This window comes from Grampus griseus (assembly GCF_964374135.1).
Source record: "Grampus griseus genome assembly, chromosome: 11".
NCBI lineage: Eukaryota > Metazoa > Chordata > Mammalia > Artiodactyla > Delphinidae > Grampus > Grampus griseus.
In genome coordinates this window covers 16268088-16285162 of record NC_139005.1, presented here as the reverse complement: position 1 = coordinate 16285162, position 17075 = coordinate 16268088, and the positions used below count along the sequence as shown (strand labels likewise).

Genomic DNA, 17075 nt, shown 5'->3' with positions numbered 1-17075 from the left:
GAGGCTATCTTTTCACTATTTTCACACACGACAAAGGATGAGTCAACCAAAACTAGCTGTATTTAATGGTGGTACCATTGCTACTTACTTACACATGGTTTTCCCTTAAAGGGCTCAAATTCTCTTCAGAATGAATCTTATTTCTTTATAATGGTGAAAAAGTTGTACCATTCTCAGATTTTATATCAGGACTTTTAATAGAATAGTGAAATTAAGGAATAGTAAGTTAGACAGTGGAAAAAAGCATACCCAGGCAAGACATCTATTAGTATTTTTGGGACAAAGAGAATGAATGGGATTGTATGCTATTCCTTATCTATTTTGAAAATATTTGAGCATGAGTACTTATTTCATAAAGCAGAATGACAAAATCTTGAGGAGTTAAGCTCATAGAAGTTTTTGAAAGCTTCTTCCTCACGATGATTTCAATGTTAGCCCCCAATCTCATTTAACTAAAAGAAGACAGAAGTAGGAGAAAAGAAATTTGATGAGCAGTAACAAACAATAACACTAAGAAAGGTGGTATTTAAGAATGCTTGAATGGATTCTTGGTAAAGTCATTCTACGGAAAGTAAGTAAAGGAGCATTCTTGCCAAGGTATGTTGGTAAAATAAAGATATACACTGAGAACACAAATTCATTTTCTTAAGCAACGAATATTTAACTATAATTCCCTACTACTTATCAGTATTTGCTGTAGTAGAAGTCGACAGTGGTCAATATTTTCAGAGGAAAATATCATCAATGACTTGTAATTTTAAACTTTAGGAAATGTTCATGAAACAGATTGGGTAACATCCTCCTGTGGTGATGCTTAGAAGTTTTACAAACGTCCAGGTAATAAGACAAAGTGGAATTATACTGATATGTGAAGAAAGAATCATTCAAAATTGCTTCTGATTCTATAGGTTTATTAGACTACCAATAATATATTAATATGGAAGAAACCAATTATGTTTTTAAACAACAGAGCAAGAGAAGTTAGCCGTCATTAAATTCTTAAGAGTTGAAAGGTTTCCGTTTCTTTGCCAGTCTCAGAATGGTGCTTTATTTATATTCAAAGCCAAGGTCAAGAGAAAATCACTTCTAATATTGCCACCATGTAGTTCAACAAAGATGTGGTAATTTTTCAGTCATTAGGTCATTAATAAAATTAATGCAAATGTTTCACAAACCTGAAATCATGTGGTAAATGTTCTTGTAACTATTATTCACATAAGGAATGGTATTTCTGTTCTAAATAGAAAAGGACAAACACAGTAGCTCCCTCTGAAAGCACCTCTTTCATGATGATGTTTCCTTCAAAACTCTTTCTAGATCTTTGTATTATCTTTCCTTTAGCTTTGGTAACTCTGACTTTTCAGTCACTTTGGAAAATTATCACTAATATACTAAATCAAGTTTATTCTATTTTTATTGAGGTACAATTGACATGTAACATTATATTTGTTGCAGGTTTATAACATAAGGGTTTGATATTTATATATACTGTAAATGATCATCACAGTAAGTCTAGTTAACATCCATCGACATGCAGGTTGCAAAATTTTCTTTTCTTCTGATGAGGACTTTTAATCTCTACTCTCTTAGCAACTTTCAAATATACAATACAATATCATTAACCACAGTCACCACGCTGTACATTAAATCCCCATGACTCATTTATTTTATAATTGCATTTGTACCTTTTTGAACCCCTTGACCCATTTTGTCTACCCCCGACCCCCCACCTCTGGTAACCACCCATCTGTTCACTATCTAAACAAAGCTTAAATTACCAGCTGTTTGAAGATATTTAGGTGCTCTTAGAATGATGATCTATTTTTTGATCTGATCTTCTGCCTTTGAAATAATGCTAGGAGAGCTGCTCTGGTGGGCTGGGGGAAATCTAACAATCATTTGCAACTGTCAGGTTGGATACCTTTGATTTAAAGATCCAATGTAGATCTCAGTCCAGGTAAAACCTAGCCCACCTTTATTCTGGGCTCACCCTTTCCACCCAAAGTGACAGTGGCAGGCGTCACCTCAAGTCACTGTCCCCATTTATACTTAAGGTCATACAACACAATTTAAGCCTAATTATCTGATGTTAATCCTTATACTGCTCTGGATTTAAACCATTCACCTTTTTCATTTTCAAAGCTGGCCTGCAGCCAACTATAACTGGCTGGGCCTCCCTTCTACTGTAATTTATAACTCATTTTTGGTAAGAAAAAAAAACGTCTCCAAGACATATGAGACCATCAGGAGCACTGCCTAACCTGGATGAAGGTGCTTCATGGAGTTTGATGCTGGCGCTACGGTCCCTCCGTACTGGGGCAGGCTCCAAAGTGGGCAGACCCGTGGCTGAGGTGGTGGTTGTCCAAGTTGATGAAACTCGTCTCAGCAAACCAGGAGGCAAACTCCTCCTCAGGCGCTGGGAAGAAGGAGCGTTGATTTTGTTACCAAGCATATTTTCTATCACTAACTTCTATATAGGGAAACAAAATGGGTTTTTAATTGGCAGTGAATTTATTAAACTACATTGGTTGAATATCATTTATCTAAAATTTGGGCACTCAGAAATTCAATAAGAAACTCTGGCCAAAATCAATGAATATGATAAAAATAACATTTTGGGGATCTTCATTTCAATGTTTACACAAATATGGGATTGTGGGAAATGAGAATCAATTACCTTTGTGATAATTTTATAGTTATATTAGTTCAATAGGGCTTATACACCTATACACACATCATGTTAGTTAGTCATTATGACCAGTAGATTTTCCTCAAAAGACACTCGTGTGGGACATGGATTAATTTTTATCATCTAGCACAATAGTAGTCTCTATATCAAAGTGTTTATTGATTTATTTTTAATTTCTTGATTCACAAATGACAGGAGCTAAGGGTAAGAGTATAACTCACAAGAGGTACCACCTCTCTTGGGGTTAACATGACTTAAGACAGGCAAATGGGTAAAGTCATTAGGACCAGCTCCTCTTAATAGAAGACTCTGCTGGTCGACCTGTGACCCTCTCTTTGTTATTTCTTTCCCTACCATATCCTAAGTGGGATCTGTGGCACCATCAGCACTCAGGCATGGTTCTGAGCTCACCAGCATGAGCACTGGCCCTCTAACGAGACTCTTAATCTTAAAACTCAAAGGAAAGGTAATCTAACACAACTACAGCAATAGTTATAAGAGGCAGGAGCTCAATTCATTTTTATTTGTGGCCAGTTACTCCAAGGAGACCAATTGTGTAGGCAGAGTTTAACAAAGACTCAGTCTGCTCTTCCTGAAGATGGTAAAAACTCTGAGAAGTGAGGATACGGCACCTCAGGATTCAAGAAGACCTCTGATACTAAATAGTTTCCAAAATCTCTTAAAGATCTGGATATGCACCTTAGAACGTAATTCAATAGGAAGAGAAAAGGTCAAGCACTGTAAATATCAGTATTGTCTATAAATCTGTCACTGACTTCATGTCTATTTTTAGGCCCAAGGGAATCAGTTACTCTCTCCCCATTCCTTTGTCTCTTTCTCAGAGAAGTAGATGTTGGAAGGAAACTTAAATAACTTAATTGACAAAGTTGCGTGAAGGACACCGTCCTGCATCAAGAGACTCACAATGGCAAGAACACAGATGTTACTGACTGACCACCAGCTCCAGAGGACAGCTGCTTGTTTACCAAATAAATAAGTGTGCTGGATGTACCTGAGACCACTGAAATTCTGATTCTTTTTTTTAGTCTTTAGCATGACTTGTTTTTAAGTAATACTGAGGTCTAAACTGGGTCCAGAACCCTACTCCCTAGAGCTTACTTCTGTAAAACTCTTATATGTTATATGTAAGAAGAAGAAAATATATGAATCACGAAGGCCATCTTTTACTTTAAATAATCTAAAATCAACTAGAGCTTTTCTAAGTTCAAAACTTGTTGGGTTTGGGAAAGACATGAGGATACTACGAAGGCTACCATACTAAGAAATCAAAGAGCAAAGGAATCTTGTGTTTCAGAAGGCAATGCATTTTAAACAGAATCCACAAGAGTGAGAGCAGGGATTTCTGCTGTTTTTTAAATTTTTTATCACCACTATATCTTTATCCCACAGAACAAATCCTGGTATAGAGAAGACAAAAATTTCTTGAACGTCTGAGTAAAAAAAGGTAATGCAAAAAGGTAAATTTTTTTCATTACAGAAAGCTATCACGTGTAAGGATGGAAGTCTTTATGTTTACATTAGCATTACTTTGGTCACCATGACTGACAGACACATCTTTGGGGAGTCACTGATATGAATCTCCATGTGGGTTTGGGGTGTTAAGAAAGAGGCCCAGGAGACAATGGGAAGAAACAGTTTCACCCTTTAAGGAGCATGTCATTCATACCTACCTTGGGAAGAGCCAGCTTGTCTTTTTCAGAACTTTCTTCAGAATCAGAGCAGGTATAGTTTTCACTGAAGGAAGCAACGGGGTTCACTCTGGGCTTGTGAATGGCCTGGATGGTGAGCTGCGTGCTGAGAAGGTTGCTCACTGCCCTCAGGGACGTGCACACGTTGGGGGGCAGAGAAGGGTCTGCCAGGAGGTCGGTGATGAGACCGTGAGCCTCGCCCATCACGGCAATATCCACAGTGATACTGGTTCCTGGAGACTGAGACACCAAACACAGGAGGTCAGGCGAGAAAGGCCTGAGGTTGGAGGCACAGGGAGGGAAACTGGGCTTTTTCTGAAACGTAGACTGAAGTGACACTAGGGTTGCAGTAAAGTAACATTCAAATCACATTTCTGTTTCAAATTTTGCCAACATTTGCCGTGGCTTTTGCCAGTTTTGTGTTCAGGGCACATTTTTACTGTTAGAACCTACGGAGGCACTTTGAAGAGATACAAAGATAAACACCAGTTTTTAAAAAATAGAAAGTTTCAGGAAACAACAAAAAAATTCATATTGATCACTCCTAATGAAGAGCTCAACATTTTAATGTATATTATTTAGAAAGTGTCCAGTGATAGATGAATGGAAAAAGATGCTTTTTATACCCACACACACAGACACACAGACAGACAGACACACACACATATATACACACACACACACACACACACACAAAATGGAATACTACTCAGCCATAAAAAAGAAATTTCATTCTGAAAAGCAACACTAATATAGTATAAAATTTTAATTTTAGTAATATTCTAGTGTGATATTTGAGCCGGGTGTGTGATAATTATTCAACTAATATTAGAGATAAGCACATAAAGCAACTCAACTTGTTCAGATTCACAAATTGTCCCTCTTCTTGTGGTTGGTAAGAACAGAAATTTCAGTTCTGGAATTCCATGGCACATCTGTCCTATTCTGCCAAACTGCCTATCAGATTCAGAGTTACTACTCTATATTGGCTAAAGAAATGAAGAGCATTAGAAACAGAGGACAGGATCGTTCCTCACCCTGCTGGTCAGGCAGGAACGTAGGCGGGAAGATGTGGGAATAAGGGAGAGCACGGGCAGGGTCAAGATTAAGAAAGTAGGTGAAGCTTAAGGACGGCATGCACATGACTGTTAATATGGGAATGCTCCCACAGTATGAGGCACGAGGAACCCACGGAACTGTAAACTGAGTAACACGGTGATTGGCGTGAGGTTCTGGAACTTGGCTACTCACATCCCAGTCATGGTTTCCTGACCCTACCACTGTCTAGCTGCATGATTTGGCAAGTTGGTAAGCTCTCGGTGCTGTGACTTCTCCATCTGTAAAATGGATGTAGTAGAGTACCAACCTCAGAACGTAATGATAAGAAGTAAAAGGGAGATTATAGGTAAAGCACTTACTGTTGTGTTGTAAGCGAACAGTTATAAGTGTTCAATAATGATAATGCTATAAATACTAGAAATAGTAATTCTGGAGTTTTTCAATAAGAGGCTGTTAGAGATTTGGCTATGTATTTGGGAGAAAATAAAGTTTAATCATTCTTTCACAACAGACTTAAAAATAAACTCCTGAGAGATGAAAAATTTATAATCTTGGGATTAGGAAGACCATTAAAAATAATATAAATGGCATAAACTGTCAAGAAAACATCTAACAGATCTGACTAAATGAAGACATAAACTTCTCATAAGCAAATATGCCATAAGCAAAGGTAAAAAACAAATACTCCATGAGAAAATATCTGCTACCCAGAGAAGATAAAACATATGCAAATAAAAGGCCTTTTAAAAAAAATCAATAAAAGATAAACTTGGGAAAAGGAAATGAATATACAATTCAAACAAAATTTAATAATCAAATATACAAAAGCTACTTGCCTCCCGAATATTTAAGACACAAACTAAAGTAATAAAAAAAAATGTTTACTGGGCTTTCCTGCTGGCGCAGTGGTTGAGAGTCCGCCTGCTGATGCAGGGGACACGGGTTCGTGCCCCGGTCTGGGAAGATCCCACATGCCGCGGAGCGGCTGGCCCCATGAGCCATGGCCGGTGAGCCTGCGCGTCCGGAGCCTGTGCTCCATAACAGGAGAGGCCACAACAGGGAGAGGCACGCGTACCGCAAAAAAAAAAAAAAAAAAAGTTTACTTATTAAATTGCAAAATAATAAAAGACTGCTAGCACCGAGTATTAGTAATGGTTTGGGGAAATGAGCAGTGAGTAAAATATAAGCCAATATCATTGCAAAGAAATTCTTGCTGAGTCTATCAATTTATAGTTTAAATGTATATATCCTATAATCTAGCAAGACAATGTAGACATCTAGTCCAAAGAAAAACTACATAGATACAAAAATATAAAGATAAGGTCACAAAGGATACTGCAATGCTCTGATAACAATCAAAGAATGTGGCCACAAATGCATCATCAACAGAGAAATTGTTTAAAAAAGTTATATTACAAATATACTATAAAGTATAATGCACTTATTTAAAAGATTTGGGTAGGTCTATAAATGTTTATTTGGAAGAATATTCATAAAATATTGTTTTATTTTTATAAAGTATGTCACAGAAAAAGTGAACATATATTTTTTGCAATCAGAAAAATATGATAATTATGAAAACACCCAACATCTGTGAAGGTATCTAGTCTTATAATAACTATAAGCAAGGATAAATTATTCTGTAAAGCTATCATATAGAAATTATGTCTTTTCGTACTAGAATAATAAGAGTAGCAATTATAATAATGGTGGATAATAATGGTGACAGCTGGTATTTATTCAGCACAGTGTACAAGGTAGGTACTCTTATTACATTCATTTTTATTAGTCAGAAATAACTTGCCAAGACTTCCCGGTGGCGCAGTGGTTAAGAATTCACCTGCCAATGCAAGGGACACGGATTCGAGCCCTGGTCCAGGAAGATCCCACATGCCGCATAGCAACTAAGCCCGTGTGCCACAACTACTGAGCCTGTGCTCTAGAGCCTGCGAGCAACAACTACTGAGCCTGCGAGCCACAACTACTGAAGCCCACGTGCCTAGGGCCCGCGCTCCGCAACAAGAGAAGCCACTGCAATGACAAGCCCACGCCCCACAACGAAGAGCAACTCCCGATCGCCGCAACTAGAGAAAGCCCGCGTGCAGCAACGAAAACCCAACACAGCCAAAAAAATAAATAAATTTTTAAAAAACACTATTAAAAAAAAATAACTTGCCAAATAACTGAGTCAAAAATAACTCAGAATCAGATAGCTAGAGCATGGAAACGTCAGGCTGCAAACACAAATACATACTCTATTTCCACAGCTCAAGAGCTGAACTAGCAGGCTGAAATAAATACTGAACGTTTTCATTGTACGTTACTAAATATATCTGTAATTATTTAATGCTTTATTTAATCATTGTGCCATGTTTTTCTCTCTTTGTAGGTTTAAATATCTTCCATGAACCAACATGAAAATTTAAGTGTAATATTAATAGCTTTAGGATATATAATTATGTGTATTTCACATTTTTATTTACATTGTTAACTTAAAAAATATTTGTGAGAAATGCCACTCAATTAGGTTAACATTCCCTTTTAGAAACGTATTTTCAAGTGCAACTCTAATTATTATGCTTCTGAAAAACTCACCCAGTGTGATCTTATGAAATAGTAATATTTATTCCTACCCATGTTGTTCTAATAATCTTAAACTAGTACATCACTGTACTATTTCCCTAAAAAAATAAATTTTAAGTCAAACTTTGTACCCAGGACGTAAAATTTTAAGATGTTTTGACAATAAAATTAACAGTTTATGTTCTAATAGTTAATAGATTTTATCAAAATGGTCTCAGTACATAAAACTTACAAATCTGAAGAAAAAGTAGAACGTGTTCATTGACAATCATAATTACATTTTAAAATAAATTATTGGTGAGAAAACAAATGCATTTTATAATTCGCTAATTTTGTGTCTTTTTTTTAAAGTAATGGATGTATTTCTTATATACTCAGAAAAAAACAAATAACTAAAAATTTAAAAGTAACTTTAAAATAGAAACAGAACTGAAAACTCATCCTTGTAAGCCAATGTTAGTGTTACATAAGAACTTAGAAAACAAGCACATTATGTAATTCAATGTTACTTATACTGTCTGTAGCTTTTGTGAAAGCGAAGGTCTTCAAGTGAAAAAAAAAAAGCAATACTCAGGCCAAGCTGATTTGCTTTGTTGTGCAACAGAAACTAACACGGTATTGTGAAGCAACTACACTCCAATAAAGATCTATTAAAAAAAAAAAGCATATTACCCATATTGGAATTGGCTAAGAAACCAAACACTTCAACTATTGGAAAAGTCTCCCTACTGTTATAAAGTCAGGTCTTTGTTTTATTAGTTTTACGATTTAAAAATTAAAATTGTGTAACAATTCAAAGTTGTATCACACATAAGAAGTTATCATCAGTTTTTGACTCAAATAATGAAAGGCTTCAATGAGGCATGAAATCTAAAACCAACAATCAGATTTGCTTGCCACAAACTTGCCAAGGCTAACCACACATGAAATGATGAAAGACTGAAGGATAGATGGGCTGCTGTTTCAATAAACAGCAGGCAAATTATAAAGACCCAGGCACGTCCAGGGAGTCACTATAAAGGAATTTCAGGGGAGAGGGGCTTAGGCTGATTGGTAGTGTTTTTTCATCGTATGATACAAAATGTGAAACAACACAGAGTGACTCACACAGAGGGTATTTCCACACCTATTCAACTTTCAAAATAATATAATTCAATTTCTAGGTATACCAAATAACACTCGGAAAAAAATTTCATTTAACTGGTGAAATCTTAGCTAGTGATAATAAACACTAAAGGTTAAGTTTATATTAAAGCTACTTTAAAGGAAAGTCTTAAGCTAACAGCCTGAAATCATCTTTGAGTGCAATAACCAACTCTACTGAGCATAAAACCACAGTTGAGTCTTTTTACGGTGCATATAATCAAATGAATCTTTTCCTTGAAAAGAGTGACCAAGCAATAAAAAACATTTTACTTTGCAGGCTCTCCTTATAATGGAAATACTTATATTTAACATTTAAGAAAATGCAAGTATAATTTCCTGGGCACTATTTAAATGACACCCCAATGTGGATTGCCACCTCTAAAATGAAAATCTGGAATTTAAGTATGATAAACAGTGGAATAAAGTGCAGTTTTATACATCAAGCCCAAAATAACTGATTCTTTTGGTAAATCTACCACTTTGCAAAGCAACCCGTTCTTTCAGCATCTTCCTTCCCCCCTTTATCTTCTTCCAGTCTACTTCACCATCTCCAGGATGTCCTACGCAATGCTGGTTGCTATGGTAACAATCTAGCTTGCTTCCAAGTTACTTTACTCAACATAAACCGAGGGCCAAGAAAATCTGGAGTCAGAGATAAGTTAAGGAAACAATAACAAATACACTTAGAAATAACATTAGATGTAACTCCTAGACTGCATGTATCAATCAATTCAATTATAGAAATTTTGTTTTTACTGTCACTACTTCTGTGGTAAAACTTTGAAATTACAGTTGTGGTATGATAAAGGGGGAAAGCTTTGAAAATGTGTAGGGGTCAGAAAACACTTGCACTCTATAAAGGGCATCTAAACCACCATAAGCTGCAAATTACGAAAAATTTAGCAAATAAATCTATGTGGTCAAACGACTACTAGAATGTAAAACAAAATTATATATCTTTAAGGAACGTGACAGATTATTTACTGTGGCACTGTGTTTGGGTTTCTATCAACAGATTGTTCAGAAATGGAGAATTTCTAAAAGAAAAATATCATTAAGAAGTCTTACGAAATAACTACTTGAACAAGGTAAATGAAAACAAAGAAGTAAACAAACATCATTTCACTCCAAGAAAGTGAAAGTGCCCAAGTGGGAAATCAGAAAGGGTTTGGGCAAGTTGATGTCAACAGCAATTACCGATTCAAAATGATTAGGGAGATTATCTGGTATAGAGGGTGGGGTGAAGATAAGGCATCCAATTCTTGAAACTTTTTTGGGGGGACAGCACCAGTATAGTCACGTTATAGCTCTTCTCCCTATGCATTTTGAAGCAAAGATTAAACTGATAACTTAAGGAAATAGGTTAAATACATCCCTGCCCACGGGCAGAAGATGTAATAATTCTCAAGTCTTCCGACTTAGTGAATCATGTGATGTGTCGCTTGCTTTGGACATTAATTTATTCTAACTGGAGGAAAAGAATTGGAAGCAGCACAAAAGCCTCTCTTCATAATTCTACATGAAACTCAAAGATAGGTTATAAACGCAAAAGCACTAGAACTGATATAATTATCTTGATAACCTAGTTGAGATGGTTTATCCCTCAAATTAGGCCACTTTTTTTTTTGTTCAGTATTTTAAGTTGTATGATGGTTTCCAAAACAAACCATGGCTTTTCTCTAGGCGATACTGTATCCGTTGGAGCCCTCGAGCTCTGCCCCTGCAAAATCAGAGAACTAGCCTTTATCTTTCTAAGATCCCTCCCAATTCTGTAAGCCAAAAGCATTTCTTTACATAACATACATACACACACAAACATCAAAGAAGAAAGAATCAAATAATTTTAAAACTTATTTCTTGGCTCATTAAGAATTTTAAATTTTTTTAAAAAGATTTTGATTTATTTACTTTTAAATTTTATTTTACTGAAGTGTAGTTGACCTATAACGTTGCATTAATTTCTGCTGTACAGCAAAGTGATTCAGAGATATATATAAACTCTTTTTCATATTCTTTTCCATTATGGTTTATAATAGGATATTGAATGTAGTTCCCTGTGCTATAGACATAAAAAACCTTTTAAAATTATTATGTAGACTTCGAAAAGTCCTTGTTTCACCAATTGCTAATCTTACTCAAGCTTCACCTTCTAACTTATTATTGACTCACTGATGGCTGTTTCCCTCCTATGGTAAAATGTCTAATGTACACCAAGTACTTATGGGGAACAGATTATTTTCTAGAACTTCCACTCCTAATAGTTGAGTTGCACATTTGCCAAGTGTCAGTTTTGTTTGGTCCTAAATCTGTTTAGACCAGTTGCAACTGTCACTGTAACTTACATATGCTAATAAAATATCTATAAACCAGTGATATGTGAGTAAACAATGGAACAGTTTCTTTAAAAACTAAGTTGAATAATTTTAAAGACTTCATAAACGGACTCATAAAGATGAGGCCCCGACAATGACTTCTGTTAAATTAAGTAGGGGTGATATAACTGCAAAGATTCAAGAAGAAAATGATAATGTGCCTGAAAGATTTTCAACTCAGAACGCTTCCAAAGGGCTGTCATTTCTACTGTAAAAACAACAACAACAACAACAACAAAAAGCAAAACAAAACCAACCCTGAAGCTCGTAGTCATATACCATGAAGTATGGGTGTGCTGCATGTAACATAACTTGGAACTCTAATCAATATAGTGAAAATATACCCAAAGAGAAACATTCTTGTCTCTTCATCCCAAATGTGTGAAATCTACATATTCGTATGTATCAAGTTAAAATATCAACATATTGCTAGAGATATGGAAAATATGTTGTATTTTTATGATTCTCTGCTTTAAAAACTTTTAAAATGAACAGATCAACTACTGATTAAGAGGGCTCCGTACTACTTTAAACCCAACACGTTCTTTCACTTGAAATGAGACATAATATAATGGCTACATTAAAGCTATGCACTACCACTCCTAGAACAAGGGATAAAAAGTGAAGTTTGGTTTATGAATTAACACGTGATGTACAAATAGGTACAAGTGTATATTTTCATCATGTATGTAATTTGGGAGGTCGTATATGTGAGAAGTTGGAAGCAAAGGTATAAAAAATTGGGATATAAGAGAGGAAGTTTTATTCATTCATCAATATCAAATTTTTATTTTATGAGGTAGTACATGGGGCCTTTAAGAACACAGGATCTAGAGTCAGCCTGCCGGTGTTCAAATTTCAGATCTGGTGAGAATTGGGGAAAGTCACTTATCTCCTTAGCTCCTGTTTTCTCATCTAAAAAGAGGGCAATAACAATGCCTCCTGTATAGTATTATTAATGATTCAATGGGATCAGGCACATAAAGACCTCAGTAGAGTGCTTGGCCTCCAGTACATGTTTGAAAAATATTATATAGCACCACCATCATTATTATTATTGCATTGAAAAAGATTATGTGCAAAAAGGGCTGTATATGTATGTGTGTGTTTGTCTACTACATACACTGGGTCAGTAGTTTCTTTATAAATGAAGACAGCATAGAGGTATCATTTCTCTACTGACAAAACAACAAATGCAAAAACTTAGTTTCACTTTTTATTCTAGGTAAATATAGTCATAAAGATTGTATCCCCTACTCCTATATACTCAGAGTAGTTCTGAGATTAATTTTAGGCTCTTAGAAAGTAATTGTACAGAAGTCCTGGTTTCAGTTAATATGGTTGACTGCACTGGTAGGATTTATAACACACTACGTGAAAGGAATTCTAAAAGCAGGCATCTTAGCTCCATTGTTGGAAGTCTTTTCTTTTTCTTTCTTTCTATTTAGTCATCTTGGGAGACACCCTGGGAGGCAAACACGACATGGGAAGAACATTCTCAGGGTGAAAAGGGAATTGGGATAAGGGAGGAATAAACAGTGTAAGGGATGACACATAAAAGGAGTCACTGGGACTTTTCTTACCCAGCTTTGGTCCTAATGCTGGGAAAAGATGCCTGACAGGCTTTGGGAAGCTGTGTCATCCTATTTCTCTAAAGCAGTTTTCCACCCCTTGCCCTCCAAATCTTTCTCTCTGATACCAGGAAGCAGTCTCTTAGTCTAAATTCATTTAGAAGATGAGCTGGATTCAATAAGTGATCTTTGGTGCATTACTGGTTCTGACCTCAGAGCCAGCAGAATTGCATATGTGTTTATACTTTCATAGGACCCATTTATAATTTTAGACTTGAAGTTGGTTGGGAAATTTTTAAAAAATGAAATCATGTGAAAATTTTGCAGTAACTCATTGTAGGCTGAACCTTGGCTAAATGTCATCCTAAGGAAGCAGATGTTTGCTTATTTTAATTTTCTGGCAGGGAATATGAGTTGACCTTTGGATTTTCTCCTTAAGATAATATGTATGTACAGTAGGAGGAAAACATACAGGGCCCTTCATCAAACTGCTTTCTAAAAACATCTCAGTTGGTCGGGACCCATTTGAGATGTGAGACACAGCAAACTCCAGCAGTTACCAGAATTCTTAACCTCCTTCTCTTTTGATGGTCAGAGAACATTCCATGTCACCAAATAGGATGTAGTACATGGCCTTGTGTCCTTAAATATTTCCCTACATTCTGTCTGCAAATAAGCCCCAAAGTGTTAAAAGTGTCCCTCTGTTTATGTTTTCTAAGATCTTCCAGACACTAGCAAATTCATCCAACAACCTCAAAAATAACAACTATCACAGAATACTGTTTTATTATTTAGGAAATAAAACATACTTATGAAATCGCTTACTCGAGGAAGCAACCATATCTCTGAGAAGATAAACTTAGCTGCCTTTGACTTCCAGGCTGGTTCTCTCTGTTTCTTCTAATTATAAAAAGATGAGGTGACTGGAAAAGCTAGGAGGAATTCAGGTAATACTGTTCCCGGGACTGCTCACGCAAATGAACTGGGAAGGCTTGGTTAAGTGTAAGTTGCTATGTAAATAAAAAGCATGATTATTTCTGTTAGTGGAAGAAACTGGATTCTCTGATTGAGCACAAGCTTGTAAATATTACAGAAAAAATCAGAGTCTCTGAAATAAGTATGAACTCCTAAAGGTGGTGAATTCTGATGGTCTTTTGTTTGTTGAATTTTAAGAATTGCTGTTAAACTTGAACTTGAGGTTTCTGTTTGCTTAGCCTAGAAACAATTTCAGTGAACAACAGATGGCGGTATTCTGCCTTTTAAAAAGAACTCCAGTTGTCTGAACAGCTTTTTGAATGAGTGTTCTTCCCTCATTAACAGACACAGTTTAGTTTCTTTTTTCATACAAAAAAAGAAAACACAAAAAACTAAAACCAAAACAAAACACAAAAACCTTACATAAGACTATCGGTAGAAAGTAATAAAAAATCTTAAATTGTGTTGTATCTCTCAGGATCATTGTTAAAGTGAAACTGGAACTACCTCCTTAATAATTTTTGTCTCAATTACAAACATTTTGGCTCTGTTACCTTTCTCCATTTTTATAAGCTACCCAAGGCAAACATGACCCATTTTCATACACAATTTGATATAAATTTTTCCACGTGCAATTCTCTACTATGATTAAAAGATTCATAAAACTAAACCATCAAAATGCACATTTAACACAAGGGTCTTGTGAGCCTGCACTGGCATTTTCTTTATCCCCACTGTGTTATCACCAGATTCTTTGCCACCTCGTGTGCCGTGGGCACTTACTCAATGCTACCGATTTGCTTCCACTACAGTTGACCTGGGAGATCTTCCCCTGTACTCTTGCAGTAGCATCCACTCTGGTTGCCATATGAATGCCTGTTGAGGCACTCCTGTACTTCACCCACTGGAAGCACCAAAACCAAAAACAAACAGCTGAAAAACCCTGGGAGCTGTAACTTCCGAGAAACCTTCCATCTCTGAGCAGTTCTCACATATAGTCAGAGAACCTCTCTCACTGTATTTCTGACAGTTTTCCATTCAGCTTTTGGTACGTGATCATTTGATGAAAGTTGGTCTTCCTCTTTTAGGCTGAAAGTTTTAGGAGTACAAAGGCAATGCTAATTTTTGTTTACCAGTTTAACCCCGGAGCCTCACTTACTATCTGGTACTTTTTAGGCACTCAGTGACATCAGGAATGAGTTAAGTCATAAGTAGCATTCTCCAAACCTCTAAAGATAAGTAAATTTCCTCTCTCCAGTTCTATGTCTTAAAGAAATATAGGGACAAACAAATTATATTGTCCAAGGTATTTCCTTAAAACAAATAACTGAATTTTCTTGAAGCCATCCTAAAACATTTAACCTTCTAGTACAATTTCATGTTCTAATCTTAAAGTTAAATAAAATATCGAGAATTGTTAGACTGTAATACTGAAATCATGAATAAAAATTATACTCAACAAACTGATTCTGGGATAACTACTATCCAGAAAATAGTGAAACTGCTGAAGAGAAGTAATAGTACTGATCAAAAGAAGCAGCTCTACATTTTTCTATAATCTGCCACATGTATGAAAAGAGTAAGTACAGGATTGAGGTATATGGATTAATATTTTCTGGAAAAGACAAAAAGCTTAAAAGGACTGGAGGGAGAAAGAGAATGGCCTTTTGGGGACAAAGTTCAGTGAAGGTCAGAGAGCTTCAGGTTGAAAAGCATGTCGTCTGTGAACAGCATGCTGACTATAGTTAATAATACTGTATTGTATATTTGAAAGTTGCTAAGATAGTAGATCTTAAAAGTTTTCATCACAGGAAAATAAATTTGTTAACTACATATCGTGATGGATGTTAACTCGACTAGCTGTGGTGATCATTTAGCAACATACACAAATATCGAATGTTATACACCTGAAACTAATATAATGTTATGTGTCGATTGTATCTAAATTTATAAAAAAAAAGAAGAAAAGGGTGTGTCTGGAGAGATTTGAAGGAATATGTCAAGACAGGAAGATGAGCCAAATTCAAGAGCTTTGATGAGCTACTAAAGGCCATGAGAAACCCTGCAGGGTGGTGACGTTATCAGTATGTATAAAGTAAGAAGTTAGGCTGATTTTCAGGCTTCGGGCTTGGGCAGATGGGCAGCTAAGAATATTTCCCCAAGTTATTGGAGAAGAAAGAAGCTTTGGTGTGGATGCCGAGATACGCATCTTTGAGTAACTATGTGATGTTCACAGGACGATTCCAGTTGCGCTTCAGGAGGGACACCTGAACTGGAAATACGCATTTGGGTATTGACGCCATAGACACGGCCATTTCCATAGCACTGCCGTGGGAGTGTATAAGGAGAAAGAGAAGTGGACCGAGGGCAGAGCCATAATCAATATTAACTTTTAAGGGCCGGGGGGAGAGAAACCCACAAAGAAAAATGAGAAGGAACAACTGAAAACTAAGAGTGTAGGGTCAAACGGGCCGAGGGAATGCTTTTGTCAAGAGGGGAGGAGTGGTCAGCAGAGACCGATGAATTTGAGAGATTAATAAATTTTGGAAAATATCCATTAGTTTAGTGTCTGGAAAGTCACTCATGACATTGGAGAGAACAGTCTCAGTGAAGTACTGAGGTTACGAGTCACACTGCAATCAACTGAGCAAGGAAAGGAAGATATGAAAATGAAGACAATGTAGACAGCTCTTCAGTGAAAACCAGCTGCACAATGGAAGACAGAGATCTGTCTGCATCTAGAGGGAAAACAGGTTCTAAAGAGCTGGTGAGCAAGTGAGCAGGCAAAAATGTTGAAGCGGGGAGGGTCCCACTAGTGTGAGGGGTTTAAAATGCAGTAAAGACAATGGGATGATAAATGGATCAAGGTGCAAGAGAAGAAAGCAAAGGATGGGGGGACTAACCTTTCACCATAGGGCGTCTTTTCATGGTGACAGTGAGAGAGAAGAATGTTTGTAGACTTGCAGGTGAG

The 17075-nt window shown here is 36.4% G+C and overlaps 1 protein-coding gene across 1 annotated transcript in view; it reads right to left on the bottom strand.

Annotated features, from left to right (window-relative positions):
• The window catches only part of PDE3A (phosphodiesterase 3A), a gene marked incomplete at its 5' end in the record, with an annotated part of 303909 nt that overhangs the window by 52062 nt on the left and 234772 nt on the right, over positions 1–17075 (bottom strand). Inside the window, 2 exons of the mRNA XM_082666458.1 lie at positions 2262–2416; positions 4381–4638. Of these exons, the coding sequence (XP_082522584.1) occupies positions 2262–2416; positions 4381–4638 (413 nt within the window). The remainder of the gene's footprint in view (positions 1–2261; positions 2417–4380; positions 4639–17075) is intronic.